At 47.0% G+C, this 15,012-nt stretch overlaps 5 protein-coding genes across 5 annotated transcripts in view; 2 read left to right on the top strand and 3 right to left on the bottom strand.

Annotated features, from left to right (window-relative positions):
• Window positions 1–67: 67 nt before the first annotated feature.
• On the top strand, window positions 68–3,032 carry LOC113565417. Its single transcript, XM_026987342.1, has 3 exons — window positions 68–97; window positions 2,526–2,752; window positions 2,807–3,032. Exons 1-3 carry the CDS (start codon window positions 68–70, stop codon window positions 3,030–3,032), a joined length of 483 nt encoding a protein of 160 aa, XP_026843143.1.
• Window positions 3,033–3,082: 50 nt separating this feature from the next.
• LOC113565503 (mitochondrial-processing peptidase subunit alpha-like) lies at window positions 3,083–5,779 on the bottom strand. The gene is made up of 2 exons (XM_026987714.1): window positions 3,525–5,779; window positions 3,083–3,465 (listed from the first exon to the last, which is right to left on the bottom strand). The coding sequence occupies exons 1-2, from the start codon at window positions 5,718–5,720 to the stop codon at window positions 3,199–3,201; spliced, it is 2,463 nt and encodes an 820-aa protein (XP_026843515.1). The 5' UTR covers window positions 5,721–5,779; the 3' UTR covers window positions 3,083–3,198.
• A 3,073-nt stretch (window positions 5,780–8,852) lies between these two features.
• Window positions 8,853–11,550, bottom strand: LOC6593660 (mitochondrial-processing peptidase subunit alpha). The gene is made up of 2 exons (XM_002018794.2): window positions 9,304–11,550; window positions 8,853–9,244 (listed from the first exon to the last, which is right to left on the bottom strand). The coding sequence occupies exons 1-2, from the start codon at window positions 11,497–11,499 to the stop codon at window positions 8,978–8,980; spliced, it is 2,463 nt and encodes an 820-aa protein (XP_002018830.2). The 5' UTR covers window positions 11,500–11,550; the 3' UTR covers window positions 8,853–8,977.
• Window positions 11,551–12,837: 1,287 nt separating this feature from the next.
• Window positions 12,838–14,046, top strand: LOC6593659 (protein rolling stone). Its single transcript, XM_002018793.2, has 4 exons — window positions 12,838–13,000; window positions 13,060–13,273; window positions 13,341–13,644; window positions 13,706–14,046. Exons 1-4 carry the CDS (start codon window positions 12,863–12,865, stop codon window positions 13,869–13,871), a joined length of 822 nt encoding a protein of 273 aa, XP_002018829.1. The 5' UTR covers window positions 12,838–12,862; the 3' UTR covers window positions 13,872–14,046.
• Window positions 14,047–14,274: 228 nt separating this feature from the next.
• LOC6593658 (BTB/POZ domain-containing protein 9) overlaps window positions 14,275–15,012 on the bottom strand; it is a 72,137-nt gene continuing 71,399 nt past the window's right edge. The window contains exon 4 of the mRNA XM_026987718.1: window positions 14,275–14,691. The gene's annotated coding sequence lies outside the window, so the exon portion shown is untranslated. The remainder of the gene's footprint in view (window positions 14,692–15,012) is intronic.

A 15,012-nucleotide genomic window follows, 5' to 3' on the forward strand; every position in this document is an offset into this window, starting at 1 on the left:
CCCAAAAGGTTTTTATATAAAAGAGCGATAAGATCTTTGGATCTGCCAGAGAATATAAGCTTCAAGAATGGTATACTATCATCAGATAACGGATAGGGTAGTTTGTTAAAGATATAGGGGTTCCTATTCCTTTTAAATAAGAATCAAAATACATTAAAAGTTTTTGTAACTGAAATTCATACACTACGACACTGTCTTGGTCCCACTGATTGCACTTCTGTACAGTCTATCACATAGTTAGTTTACCCTTTGCTGAATGATAAAGTACTAGAAGCCGGAGAGAGCTCTCGACGAATCTCAAGTCGTGATATGGCCGCATAGTAACGAGACACAGCCGTGTACGTAGCCGTAGCCCCGCCACGTGACTATATAATAATGAGCAGGATGTAGAGAGGTGGTTGAAAGTACCACCGTCGTGTCTCTAAGCGGGGGAAATTTAATTTCTAGCCACCCGCCCCACACACTCCCACACCGCCATGCCACATAATTGTGTATTCAAGTAAGAGATATGGGAGTTGAAAGAAGCTCTATGAAGGAGAGACGACCCGACCCGACGCGACGCGACGAGACGTGGAGAAGGAGATGGAGGTGGAGTGCCTGCCAAGGGCTGCCTTAAATTAAGATAATGACATGTGAGGTATCGCCTCCTGGGGTTCTGGTTCCAAAGGAGTAAATGGTACAAGGTAGAAGGCAGGAACTGGAGCTAGAGAGAAGTGCTTGGTAAATTGCGATAACATAGAAATGGCCTGAATGGTGGCTCACTTTAAAACACTTAACCCTTGACATAGGAGCGGGGGAACCCAAACCAAAAACACCATCTACAAGAACACCCACCCAGCCATTGGGGTTGGCCTGGGTCTGGCCTGGGTCGTCTGGTCTCTGGTCGCTGGGGTCTGGGGGCTGGCGCACGCACTTTTAAAGCGCAACTTGATGGCAAACTGCCAAAGAGTTTGACTTCCTTGATGGCGTGAGGAGACTTTGGGGTTTGGGGTTTGGGGGGTTGGGGTTTTGGGTGGATTGCAGGAGAAATCTAGGACATGCCAATGCGCTGGGCTCTGGGAAATTGAATTTTGTGCCTTGCCTTGCCTTGCCTTGCCTTGCCTCCCTCCACGCAGAGGGAGGTGGATTTCAGTGGCGGGTAGTGGAAATTGCCTGCATCGGCTTACGGTATCATTATTGGCTTCTCAATCTGAGTGCAAGGCAAGTAAACGCCAGTGCGGAAAGACCTGCGTGCCTTAACCTACAGATTTCTCTAGGATATTATCTTTTCCCGGTATAACGTACAACCTATAGTAGTGGTGGAACAGAGCCTTGTCCTATTGCAATTAAAAGCATTTTCAAAGGTTTAGATTATAACTTCTTTCATGAAACATTTTTGTCTTCTTTATTTCCGACCAGACTGCCCTCCCAATTTGCGTTGATTCAAGCCATTTATTTGTAACCTTCAACTGGGCTTCCATTTAACCGCTCCAAAGTTCATCCTTCCTGTGTAGTCTCTTGGCTCTTCTCATCCGAGACGTTCGTAGACAGGTAATTGCTGTTGATTTCGGGCCGGTCGAATCATTATGCTCAATCATTTCCCCCCATAATCGACAGACCCAACAAAAACGAAGCGAAACGAACAGTTAGGACGGATATTCAATAAGCAAATCGATGGAGAGCTACGAGTATATATGTTGTATGGCAATCCTTTGCCGAACACACATGAAAGTAAAATTTACACACAGAAATTTTCTTTTGATTGATGCGCAAATCAGCAAATCAATTGGAATGACAAACAAAAAAGGAGGGAAAACGGAGGGAAAGGGATGGACAAGGAAAAACGAAGGAAAATAGGAAGAACAGAATAGAAAAATTTGCATTCCAAATGCCCTCAAGGTACGCCACCTTGCCATTTCTTTTGAATAGATGTATATATTATACACCAAAAAAATGCGTGATTTTTGCAAGAAAAAAATATACTGTATGCAGACGGAGACCCTGACACATCACCCACACGCGAGACACGAAAAGTAGGAGGAGTATGGATGGGAAGTCGCAGATTTACTTATTCTTCGGCAATCGCTAGGATGGGCATCCACAGGGAGCTTCCAAAAAACACACAAATATACAGACGAGACACTCAAAATCCTTGCCACGGAATTCACTATAACAAGACTATAATAAAGGACCTAATACGTCACATATAACTCAATTAGAGAAAGCGTTCGAATATTTATAGAATTTATATTATAGAATATAATCTCTTAGAAATTGTACTTTATTTTTTACTTAAATGTTCAAAAGCTCAGCCAGAAGTAGACGATTTTTTAAAAGAGTTTTTAGGTATGTTTCAAATATTTGGTAAGACCATTTTATATCACACAACAAATAGCACAACATATTTATTGAAATATTTATTTGAAACCAGAACTCCGCAGAAACATCCCTCCAAAAACCCCTCGTTACAACTATCAGCATCAGCAGCCGTTTCCCTAGAACTAACCCAATACTATCCACAGAAATATACTTAGCAATATCCCTAGATCTATCTAGATAGCTCTCCGAAGGTCTGCATCAAAAATCTCAAGACGCCAGTATCCTTCAACGACAAACCATGCTTTGATGATGACAGAAGGCATACAACTTCAATACAATCCTATAGAGCGCAGTTCCCAAGCCGGAAAGAGTGCGGGTTCAAGGGATCGAATCAAAAGAAGCAGGAAAATGGCACCCAGACGAATCAGTGGAGGCCAGAGGCCTCCGGAGAAGAGTATGATAGAGAGAAAATAATTCGAACTGTGACAACAAACCGCCGTTGCAACAGGACCTTCCTTATGGAGTGCATTCGTCGCGAGCTGCGCGGTGAAACATCCGAGGGAGCAAACGACTATCTGGAGGGTGAAATAGAGCGCTACAAGACATTTTCCAAAAAATACAGCTGCAACGATCCCGAATACAAGGAGAAAATGCTCGGAGGGGATCCTAATGCGCAGAGGACATACCTGTTGCTCAATATGCAACAGGATTTGACCAAATTTTTGACCCTTTGAGAGGGAAAGAAAGAGAACAACTTAAGAGTCTAATTTAAAAAATTTCAAAATAAAATTGAAATTTTTGCCGAATATAATTTTGTAATATTATGATATTTCGAGCGGGGTTCCAGAAAAGATAATCAAATCAGCCTTATTATAGAGTGTGGGTGGTTTAGAGAGTGGTTTAGATGCCAGAGTCCCAGTGCTTGGTCCATTTGATGGGCTCCAAAGTGCCCAAATCCAACTTCCAGATGGCACCATTCTGGTTCAGCTCAATGGCCTTCACAAAGTTCGCGGCACACTGCTGAGAGGTCTGGTTGGGAGGCCCCAGCAGCTTCTTCGCCACCTCGGGCTCCACATCCAGCCACGAGTTGAACTTATTGACAAGAGTGGTCTTAGTGATGCCAGGATTGACAGTGTAAGCAGTGACACCAGTAATGGGGGCCAATTTCTATGAGATTTGAGGGAAATATTCAGTTTAGGGAGTAGGAAAGACGTTGGATTACTTACTGCCAGGGAGGAGGTAAAGTTAACCACCCCCGCCTTGGTGCCGGAGTAAACGGGCACCTGGTAGATGGCATTGAAACCGGTGACGGAGCCAATGTTGCAAATGATGCCGCCAGGGCCGCACTCGCGCTTGTCCCAGAACTCCATAATGGCTGTGGTGGTGTTGACCAGGCCCGTATAGTTAACGGCAACGGTGCGCTCGATCTGATGATCGTCCAGGATGCCAGCACCGTTGATCAGCACATCGACAGTCTTTATCTTTGCAAAGACGGTCTTCAGGAGCTTGGTCGTCTCCTTGAGAGGCACAGTCACATCGTAGGGATAGAAGCTGACCTTCACCTTGGGATTGAGTTCCTTCAGTTCGCAAATGGCCTCCGGATTTTCAATGCGATCCAAGATGACCAGGTTCTTGAGGTCACGCTTAACCAACTCCCGGCTGGTGTCCATGCCAATTCCTCCCAGACCGGCCACGAAAACCACATTCTTGTCTGTGAGGCACAATCCCTTTGATTCGTTCGATTTGGTAGATTTGCAGAAATGCTGGTCTGAACTGAAGGGGGACAATCGTCGCCCGAGACCGGTGCGCCCAGCACCAGCAAGGGCGGAAGTGACATGGCCCATTTCGGGCAGGCCGGTGATGTCTCCGCGTGCTGCCAGTGATGGCGGGGAGCTAAGCAGTCGTGTGGCCACGCGTTGTATATCTGCGGCGGACACTTTCTCTATCTCCTCAATGAAATGCTCTGGCCGCTTGCGATGCCCCGACGCGAGCACCTGGCGCCCGACATCCTCGAACACTACAGCTCGCGATTCCAGGTTCATCAGTAGCATCGATTGCAGCTGTATTTTCGAGCGCATTAAATCCTCGCGTCCCGGCTCGGCTACCATGCTCAACAGCTCGCGGACTATCACCTCGACCATGTCGTTCAAGTGTTGCGGCGGCGCACTGCCGTGTATGCAGAACAAGCCGCTGTCGGTATAGGCATGATTGTGTGCCGTGGCACTGTGCACCCAGTCGTAGCGATTTAGGACCTTTGTGTAGAGGCGCGAGTTCATTCCCTTGCCGTGACCGCCGGAGCCCCTGGAGAAGGAGCCCCCGCCGCCCATCATTATGTTGAGCACGCATAGGGGCACATAGTCTGGATCCTGGTGAGCGCATCCCTCAAAGCCAAGGACGACATGGGCCAGCTCCGGCAGAGCAGCGGCCGCGTAAAAGGGAATCTCGCATTGCTCCTTCACAATACCGCCAGTGTAGTGGGCGATGGAAGTGTCCACCTGCTTAGGTCCTACGCTGCTTTCTGGCTCGCTCTCCCAGATGGGTTTCTCTTCCACAAAGTACTTCCTCACGAGCTCCACCAGTTCGTCGTGATCCACACCAACGCCTGCGAAAACCATGCGGCTGGGAGAGTGATGATGCTTCAGGTACTTCATTAGCACAGCCCTATCTATGCTTTCCAGAGTCTCTGGAGGGCAGAGCTTCGGCAGGCCTAGCGTATTGTCCCCGTAGGCAGCCGCGTGTATCATGTCCATCAGTATCGGTTCCTGATCGGGGCGCATGCGCAGCGTCTCCAGCTCGAAGTTGACGGCACGCGCTGCTAGATTCACCTCCTGCTCGCTTATCGTGGGTCGCAGAGCGACATCCGCCAAGAGACGCGTAGCCGAGTCAATGGCCCTGCTGTCGATGCTGGCGGCATAGATGAGAGTGTCGCGCGAGGTCTGACAGTCGCAGATGCCCCCGTTCTCCTCCAGCTCTTTCCGTATGGCATCTCTGTTGGGAAAGTTAGCTGTGGAGTTGAAGGCTAGCTTTTCGAGAAAATGCGATACACCGCCGGGGTAGGCCGCCTCATAGCGTGGACCCGAGCTTATAACCAGGCCGACAGTACAGAATTGTCCGCAGCGCGGCTCCGAGGCAATGCGCAGTCCATTCTCAAGGGTCGTTACCCTTGTGGCGGCACTCTCAGCCATTGGGGCTGCGTATTCAGCCTCCGGCACGTTTGGCAGTGGTTCTTTTTGTCGAGGAAGGTGCGTAACGATCGACGGCATATTAACCCTGCTGAGGCCATCTTTCCCTCGCACTCCGCTGGGGATTCTCCCGATGCCAGTCCCGCTGCCAATTTTCGAAACTTTGGTAGCGAAACGACATGGAAATGTGCGACAGGTGCTCTTGAGCGTTTTCAGCATGCCGATACCTCGCCTGTTCATTTCGCTGCAGGTTTACTGGTCTAACCGATATTTACAATTTTGTACTGAATGATTTAAAACTGAATTTTGTTCAAAACATATCTATCCTATATGTTCGGGACCAGAAATGAAACTAATGTTGACCCGGCTTCTTTCTCTTTGACTTTTTGATAAGAGGTATATATGATGGCACACAAAAATTTATATTTGGTGAGAGTTCCCTAAGACCTCAATATTTTTAAATATCTAAACTAAACTCAATATTATTTATGCTTCCATATTAAAAGTAATAGGCAGCTATTAGTAAAATTATTTTATTTATTTTTGTTAGACTAATAAAAAATATATAATTTAAAAATGTAAATGGTTCCCCTGAAAAATTCGAGTTTTGTGCAAAAACCCAACATACATGCAGACCATGACAGAGAATTAGTCGTGTGGCCAATGTGGCTCCCACATGGGAGTCGCGGCCAATGGGATGGGATGGGATGGGACGGGCTCGGGCTCTGGCTCTCTGGAGACGAAGATTTACTTATTCTCCTGCTCAAAAGCTCAGCCAGAATTAGAGGATTTTTTAAAAGAATTTTAAGGAAACAGAACTCCGCAGAAACATCCCTTAAAAAACCCCTCCCTACAACTATCAATATCATCAGCCGTTTCCTAAGAACTTTTTTTTTATTCTTTGAACGTTGAAATGCAATGACTGCACCTTGCAAGAGGCGATGCAATTACTGCACAGTCAAGTGGCCCGTCTGAAACCAGCAGGAGAGATAGCTGTTAGACTAATATTCGAGGAAAATTAGCATGAAAGTTACTGAGAACTAGGCATGCATTCAAAATACAATACCACTACAATTACTAATTACTAGAAAGGGATAATTCGATCTACAAAGTGGAAGGAACAACGGTGTAAAATTTCTAGTAAGTCGAATAGGAATCGTGAAGTTTATGCGGCTCAACATATCAGGACTGTCTATGTCACCCCTGATCAAGTTGTGCATAGAAATCACACCAAGCATTTTTCTACGGTTAACTAATCCTCCATTACTAACAGCAGTTGTTATATAGGGGACGTCAAATTCCTTTGACCACCTCTTTATAAACCCCTGCATGTCCATGGACTTATTTACCACGGTAGAAATGTGTTCGGAAAACTTTAACGTGGGGTCTAACATAACACCCAGATCATCCACCAGAGTAATTCTCTCAAGAGGACCACCAAATAGGGTATAGGGAGCCAACAAGGGGCTAGAGCGATGAATTGTCATAACTTTGCATTTCGAGGCACTGTGCCCTGTGGTACTCCCGAAGAAACCTTTACTGGTAAAGAGAGGGAATTTTTGAAAAGGACTCTTTGAGACCTGGAACAAAGATACCTAGAAATCCATCTCAGGAGGTTGGGCGTTTGGTAACCCAAAACTATCCACAGAAATATACTTAGCAATATCCCTAGATCTATCTAGATAGAAACCCCATCCATAGAACCATAGGACAGAGCTTTCCCCTCCAACTATTCCCTGAAATCTCCCGAGAGAACTACCCCTGGAACTTTCCTTCAGTTTCAACAAATTAGTTCTGGTTCGTTCGAAAAAGTAGACAGTCAAAATTTGAGTAAAGACAAAAAAACACCCAAAGAATCTCAAAAAGTGCAGATCCCCTGATCCTGCAACATGCACTTTGGACAATGGAAGGCGAGGGACCCCAGGAAGGAGGATAAACCAGGGGAGAAACCGGGGAGTTCCAAAGAGAAGCCAACGAAGCATTTGCCCAAAGGTGACGAAAAAAAGATGGAGCAGGATCCAGGGACAGCGCGCAATGAGAAGACGGTCTCCGATGCCAAGGTAAATCTCCTATGCGGTGGTTTCTTTGCGATGTTGGACTGCAGCCCCCGACCGGAGGAGGCATTCCACCCCAACTCGCACGAGTGCCACATCGCGAGGGAGTGGCTCAGAAAACTGACAGTTATGAACTGCAACACAGTGTTCAAGGCGCGCATACGAAAGGCGTACATGAGTGCATTGCTTGAGTGCTTCAATCAGAGGCGCCTCTACGGGATCTTGAAGCAGATGCCCCCGGAAGAACTCAATTGGATGGACTTTCCGGACACCACGTATCATGCGTCGAGGCAGAAGTTTGATACGTGTAGGGGCATGCCACAGAACCGTCTTTTAGAGGACACAATGGGTTTGGGAAGTCCTCAGTCTTCAAGCGAACAGCCACGGGAAGCGGTGGATAGACAACAGCGTTTCATGGATGAATCAGAAGAATTTATGATAGAACATCAGGTATTTAGCACCGAAGAACCTCAGAGTTTCCAGCAACAGCCACGGAGATACCAGGAACAGTCACGGACGGAAACCTTCTACGATCCTACCACCTTTCCACCACCGCCCCATGTGGGTCAACAGTCGGGATCCTACTACAAGCCCTCGCACGTGAAATTCGACACCTTCGGGGCGCCCCCTCGCTTCATTGCGGAAAGGAAAGATAGAACAGAATTCTCCCCATCAGGTGCAGAAGGAGGAGGTGTGCCAGTTGAGGATTTTGGTACTGCCCTCATAGAGGCCCCTCCTGATCCTCATTCTGCTATGCCCACACGTTCGATTCTTAAGCATAGTTGCATCAACAATCGGAAAACGCCAGTATCCTTCAACGACAAACCATGCTATGATGATGACAGAAGGCATACAACTTCAATACAATCCTATAGAGCGCAGTTCCCAAGCCGGAAAGAGTGCGGGTTCAAGGGATCGAATCAAAAGAAGCAGAAAAATGGCACCCATACGAATCAGTGGAGGCCAGAGGCCTCCGGTGGGGAGTATGATAGAGAGAAAATAATTCGAACTGTGACAACAAACCGCCGTTGCAACAGGACCTTCCTTATGGAGTGCATTCGTCGCGAGCTGCGCGGTGAAGCATCCGAGGGAGCAAACGACTATCTGGAGGGTGAAATAGAGCGCTACAAGACATTTTCCAAAAAATACAGCTGCAACGATCCCGAATACAAGGAGAAAATGCTTGGAGGGGATCCTAATGCGCAGAGGACATACCTGTTGCTCAATATGCAACAGGATTTGACCAAATTTTTGACCCTTTGAGAGGGAAGGAAAGAGGACAACTTAAGAGTCTAATTTAAAAAATTTCAAAATAAAATTGAAATTTTTGCCGAATATAATTTTGTAATATTATGATATTTCGAGCGGGGTTCCAGAAAAGATAATCAAATCAGCCTTATCATGTGGTAGTGTTTAGAGAGTGTGTGTAGTTTAGAGAGTGGTTTAGATGCCAGAGTCCCAGTGCTTGGTCCATTTGATGGGCTCCAAAGTGCCCAAATCCAACTTCCAGATGGCACCATTCTGGTTCAGCTCAATGGCCTTCACAAAGTTCGCGGCACACTGCTGAGAGGTCTGGTTGGGAGGCCCCAGCAGCTTCTTCGCCACCTCGGGCTCCACATCCAGCCACGAGTTGAACTTATTGACAAGAGTGGTCTTAGTGATGCCAGGATTGACAGTGTAAGCAGTGACACCAGTAATGGGGGCCAATTTCTATGAGATTTGAAGGAAATATTCAGTTTAGGGAGTAATAAAGACGCTGGATTACTTACTGCCAGGGAGGAGGTAAAGTTAACCACCCCCGCCTTGGTGCCGGAGTAAACGGGCACCTGGTAGATGGCATTGAAACCGGTGACGGAGCCAATGTTGCAAATGATGCCGCCAGGGCCGCACTCGCGCTTGTCCCAGAACTCCATAATGGCAGTGGTGGTGTTGACCAGGCCCGTATAGTTAACGGCAACGGTGCGCTCGATCTGATGATCGTCCAGGATGCCAGCACCGTTGATCAGCACATCGACAGTCTTTATCTTTGCAAAGACGGTCTTCAGGAGCTTGGTCGTCTCCTTGAGAGGCACAGTCACATCGTAGGGATAGAAGCTGACCTTCACCTTCGGATTGAGTTCCTTCAGTTCGCAAATGGCCTCCGGATTTTCAATGCGATCCAAGATGACCAGGTTCTTGAGGTCACGCTTAACCAACTCCCGGCTGGTGTCCATGCCAATTCCTCCCAGACCGGCCACGAAAACCACATTCTTGTCTGTGAGGCACAATCCCTCTGATTCGTTCGATTTGGTAGATTTGCAGAAATGCTGGTCTGAACTGAAGGGGGACAATCGTCGCCCGAGACCGGTGCGCCCAGCACCAGCAAGGGCGGAGGTGACTTGGCCCATTTCGGGCAGGCCGGTGATGTCTCCGCGTGCTGCCAGTGATGGCGGGGAGCTAAGCAGTCGTGTGGCCACGCGTTGTATATCTGCGGCGGACACTTTCTCTATCTCCTCAATGAAATGCTCTGGCCGCTTGCGATGCCCCGACGCGAGCACCTGGCGCCCGACATCCTCGAACACTACAGCTCGCGATTCCAGGTTCATCAGTAGCATCGATTGCAGCTGTATTTTCGAGCGCATTAAGTCCTCGCGTCCCGGCTCGGCTGCCATGCTCAACAGCTCGCGGACTATCACCTCGACCATGTCGTTCAAGTGTTGCGGCGGCGCACTGCCGTGTATGCAGAACAAGCCGCTGTCGGTATAGGCATGATTGTGTGCCGTGGCACTGTGCACCCAGTCGTAGCGATTTAGGACCTTTGTGTAGAGGCGCGAGTTCATTCCCTTGCCGTGACCGCCGGAGCCCCTGGAGAAGGAGCCCCCGCCGCCCATCATTATGTTGAGCACGCATAGGGGCACATAGTCTGGATCCTGGTGAGCGCATCCCTCAAAGCCAAGGACGACATGGGCCAGCTCCGGCAGAGCAGCGGCCGCGTAAAAGGGAATCTCGCATTGCTCCTTCACAATACCGCCAGTGTAGTGGGCGATGGAAGTGTCCACCTGCTTAGGTCCTACGCTGCTTTCTGGCTCGCTCTCCCAGATGGGTTTTTCTTCCACAAAGTACTTCCTCACGAGCTCCACCAGTTCGTCGTGATCCACACCAACGCCTGCGAAAACCATGCGGCTGGGAGAGTGATGATGCTTCAGGTACTTCATTAGCACAGCCCTATCTATGCTTTCCAGAGTCTCTGGAGGGCAGAGCTTCGGCAGGCCTAGCGTATTGTCCCCGTAGGCAGCCGCGTGTATCATGTCCATCAGTATCGGTTCCTGATCGGGGCGCATGCACAGCGTCTCCAGCTCGAAGTTGACGGCACGCGCTGCTAGATTCACCTCCTGCTCGCTTATCGTGGGTCGCAGAGCGACGTCCGCCAAGAGACGCGTAGCCGAGTCAATGGCCCTGCTGTCGATGCTGGCGGCATAGATGAGAGTGTCGCGCGAGGTCTGACAGTCGCAGATGCCCCCGTTCTCCTCCAGCTCTTTCCGTATGGCATCTCTGTTGGGAAAGTTAGCTGTGGAGTTGAAGGCTAGCTTTTCGAGAAAATGCGATACACCGCCGGGGTAGGCCGCCTCATAGCGTGGGCCCGAGTTTATAACCAGGCCGACAGTACAGAATTGTCCGCAGCGCGGCTCCGAGGCAATGCGCAGTCCATTCTCAAGGGTCGTTACCCTTGTGGCGGCACTCTCAGCCATTGGGGCTGCGTATTCAACCTCCGGCACGTTTGGCAGTGGTTCTTTTAGTCGAGGAAGGTGCGTAACGATCGACGGCATATTAACCCTGCTGAGGCCATCTTTCCCTCGCACTCCGCTGGGGATTCTCCCGATGCCAGTCCCGCTGCCAATTTTCGAAACTTTGGTAGCGAAACGACATGGAAATGTGCGACAGGTGCTCTTGAGCGTTTTCAGCATGCCTATACCTCGCCTGTTCATGTCGCTGCAGGTTTACTGGTCTAACCGATATTTAAAATTTTGTACTGAATGATTTAAAGCTGACTTTTGTTCAAAACATATCCTATATGTTCGGGACCAGAAATGAAACTAATGTTGACCCGGCTTCTTTCTCTTTGACTTTTTGATAAGAGGTATATATGATGGCACACAAAAGTTTATATTTGGTGAGAGTTCCCTAAGACCTCAATATTTTTAAATATCGAAACTAAACTCAATATTATTTATCCTTCCATATTAAAAGTAATAGGCAGCTATTAGTAAAATTTATGTATTTTTTTTTTTTTTTTTTTTTTGTTAGACTAATAAAAAATATATAATTTAAAAATGTAAATGTTTCCCCTGAAAAATTCGAGTTTTGTGCAAAAACACAACATACATGCAGACGGAGACCATGACAGAGAATTAGTCGTGTGGCCAATGTGGCCCCCACATGGGAGTCGCGGCCAATGGGGTGGGATGGGATGGGATGGGACGGGCTCTGGCTCTCTGGAGACGAAGATTTACTTATTCTCCTGGCAGCCTCTGGGACGGGCATCCACACACACATACACACACACACAGTCTGACACGCACTTCTCTCTGGCTAGGGGCTGCTGCTGACGAGACGCTCAAAATCCTTGCCACGGAATTTACTGTGATGCGCGGCACAGTGGTGCACGAGGCATTAATAAAGGGCTAAGAGATACCCTTCCCAGCAAATTAATATTTTAAAATACTTTGATTATTATTGAATTAATTATTAATATATTTTTTTATTTATTTAAGATTTATTACTTTATTCATTGTGAAATTATTCCCCGTAAAATTGCGTGTTTTTTGCAAGAAAGGAAAGAGAAAAATAGAAAAATAGAGATAGTGATAATAACTATACGGTCGTGTTCTCGTTCCACTGTGCAGTCGGTACTTTGTTTTCGCATGTAATGGCATTTTAATTGCACGCTACAGCTCAGCCCAAGTGTCTCTCAATTAAAAGTGTCTGCTTGGCTCAGAACGACATCCTGCCTCTGCCATGGTCCTGCCACACACTCCCACCGCAATCTTGGCGTGTTGGCTGGGGGGGGGGGGAGGAAAATGATGTCAGGCCACATGTCGTAATATACGCGAAACGAAACGAACCCCCGTGGAACGGTTGAAGATCCCCCTTGACGATGGCCAACCCCGTCCCGAGACCTCAGTCGGAATCGCATAAAGTTGTTAATTATTCAGAGAGAAGGCAGCGGAAGCGTGTGTCCTGCAAGATAAGCAGTCCAACGCCATTGCCAGAAACATCAAATAAGCAACATTTATTTTTAGATACAATTTAGGCAAATCCCTGGAAATAAAAATAAACTCCAATTTCTCTATGGGTGAAAACAAAAATTTGATAAAAAACGATGGGGAGACGGTGCCACATCAGCAACCCTTGAGCTTAAGCGAGGAGCTACGACGCGAGAACTTTGGGCTGCAACATCATGCCCCCGAAGACTTTCTACGATCCCAAGTTGGAAGACCGTATATCTCTCCGCTGTGGGGTATATAATTCAACATTTTTCGTTGCAGTGGCAGTCGGGTTTGACCTCTAGATGGTTTCTTGGCTATCGCTGGCTTCTGGGCATCTTTTTTGGCACGGGCGTCATCAGCTGTTTGGCCAAATATCATCACAATGGTCGATGGTTCATCTATTTGACCGATTGGGGTTTCCTATTGTGTGGCATTACCAGTGTGAGTGGCGCCATATTGGTGACATTCCACCATTGGAATCCACAGCGAATGGGTGAGAGATGTACATATATTCTTCGACTTGATATTCCTTATGCCTTTCAATATGTCCGCTCTTTTAGTCAGAAATAACTGGCAAATCAAAGCCTATTGGGTCTGCTATTGGATCAATTTAATATTCGCAAATGTGATAGCTCTGGTCTATTGGACCTGCATATATCCACAGGATCGTGATCCCAGCAATCCTGCATACTTCACTGATCTCTATAACATCTGGACACATGCCCTGCCACCGATTTTCTTCACAGTGGACCACCTTATAGTGGCCCAACCAACGCGTCTCCTGCACTTCGTGTATCCTTTGGCCTTCGGGTGGTTATATACAGGATTTACTTTCATCTATTATGTGATGGGTGGATTGGATTTGTGAGAAGACATGTCCAATAATGTGTTCCTATATAATACCATGTCCTGTGTTTCTCTACAGAAAGGGCCGTCGCTATATCTATAACGTTTTGAACTACAGTAAGCCCAGGGAAGCCCTGTTTACCATTGGCGCTATTAGTGCCTTGTCGGTGGTCGTGTCTACCCTACACTATGGAGTCTATCGACTGAGGACCTTTCTGGCCCGCAAGCTGGGGAAACTTCAGTGATCCTTGTCGTTGTTGTTCCCCCTTTCATAATTGCATTAAAGCGAAGCGTGCCAAAACTTTAAAAACACTCCGCACAGAATCCCCTAGAGAGAGACAGAGAGAGAGAGAGAAGTACAAAAACAAAAACACAACAAAAAATAGATATGAAAACAAATTTTGCTTATTTGTCCTCTGATATGTGTCGGTCTTGGTCTTGTTTTTTGTTGTTTACGCCGCTCGCACGTGTCTGGAAAATTAAAAGCTAAGCTTCTCTGCAGCCAGCTTAAACTTTAGCTACCCCCTCCCCATGATGCTCCCTCATGTATCTGTATCTGTATCTGCATCTGTATCCGTCCATCTATCCATCTGTGTATGTTGTATCTGGCTTCAGTTTTATATGCAAAGCTTCACCACAAATTGTTTTGATAAAGTTTCATTCTCATTTCGTTGTGTTCGGGGTTTCGGGTTGTTCCCCCGGTCATCTTTTAATATGTAATTTGTTTTCTCTTTTCATCATACCCTTTTAAAGGGGGGTATCTCTCCATTATAAGGGAGAAAATATGGCGATATGTACAAATAAAAAGAAAATACAACTAATAATATTTGGTTGAAAAAATGTCCTTTTTGGTTATCGTTTACAAGTCGGAAAGTCCCGAATCAGAGCCCTATATCGTATCGTATCATCGAAGAACGTTTTCATATTTAGAATATGTAGAAATTTGTTGTTCCAAAGATAGTTTTGTGATTTTGCAAGAGCATCTATTGCCTCGACTGCCGAATATATTCCCAAATATTTGTTATTTCTGGCCATCAGCAGAGTTTCTCTACTCCAAGGTGTGCCCTAAGAAATGAACAAATTAAAGTTTTTCAAGTCATTTCACCATATGCAAAAGTGGCTAACATTTTCAGATTTAAATAAAACAAATTCCATAACATTTTCAGTTTCCAACATTTAACATCTGGAATCTCGGTGGCTCGACAAATGTTCCCCTTTTTTTTCGCCTGCAATTACAGTTGCGTATAATGTTTGGTTGGGGGCTAGGGAAAGGGGACAACAACGGTGTGTTGACGCATTGCTGGATTTTTTTCACCTGTTCACCCACTTCAAGCATCAAGCATGAACCATGGTGGAGCACACCCTGAAACCACCCCCACACTGCAT

Source organism: Drosophila persimilis, unplaced genomic scaffold, assembly GCF_003286085.1.
Source record: "Drosophila persimilis strain 14011-0111.01,24,50 unplaced genomic scaffold, DperRS2 tig00000124-arrow-pilon, whole genome shotgun sequence".
In the NCBI taxonomy this organism is placed as follows: Eukaryota; Metazoa; Arthropoda; class Insecta; order Diptera; family Drosophilidae; genus Drosophila; species Drosophila persimilis.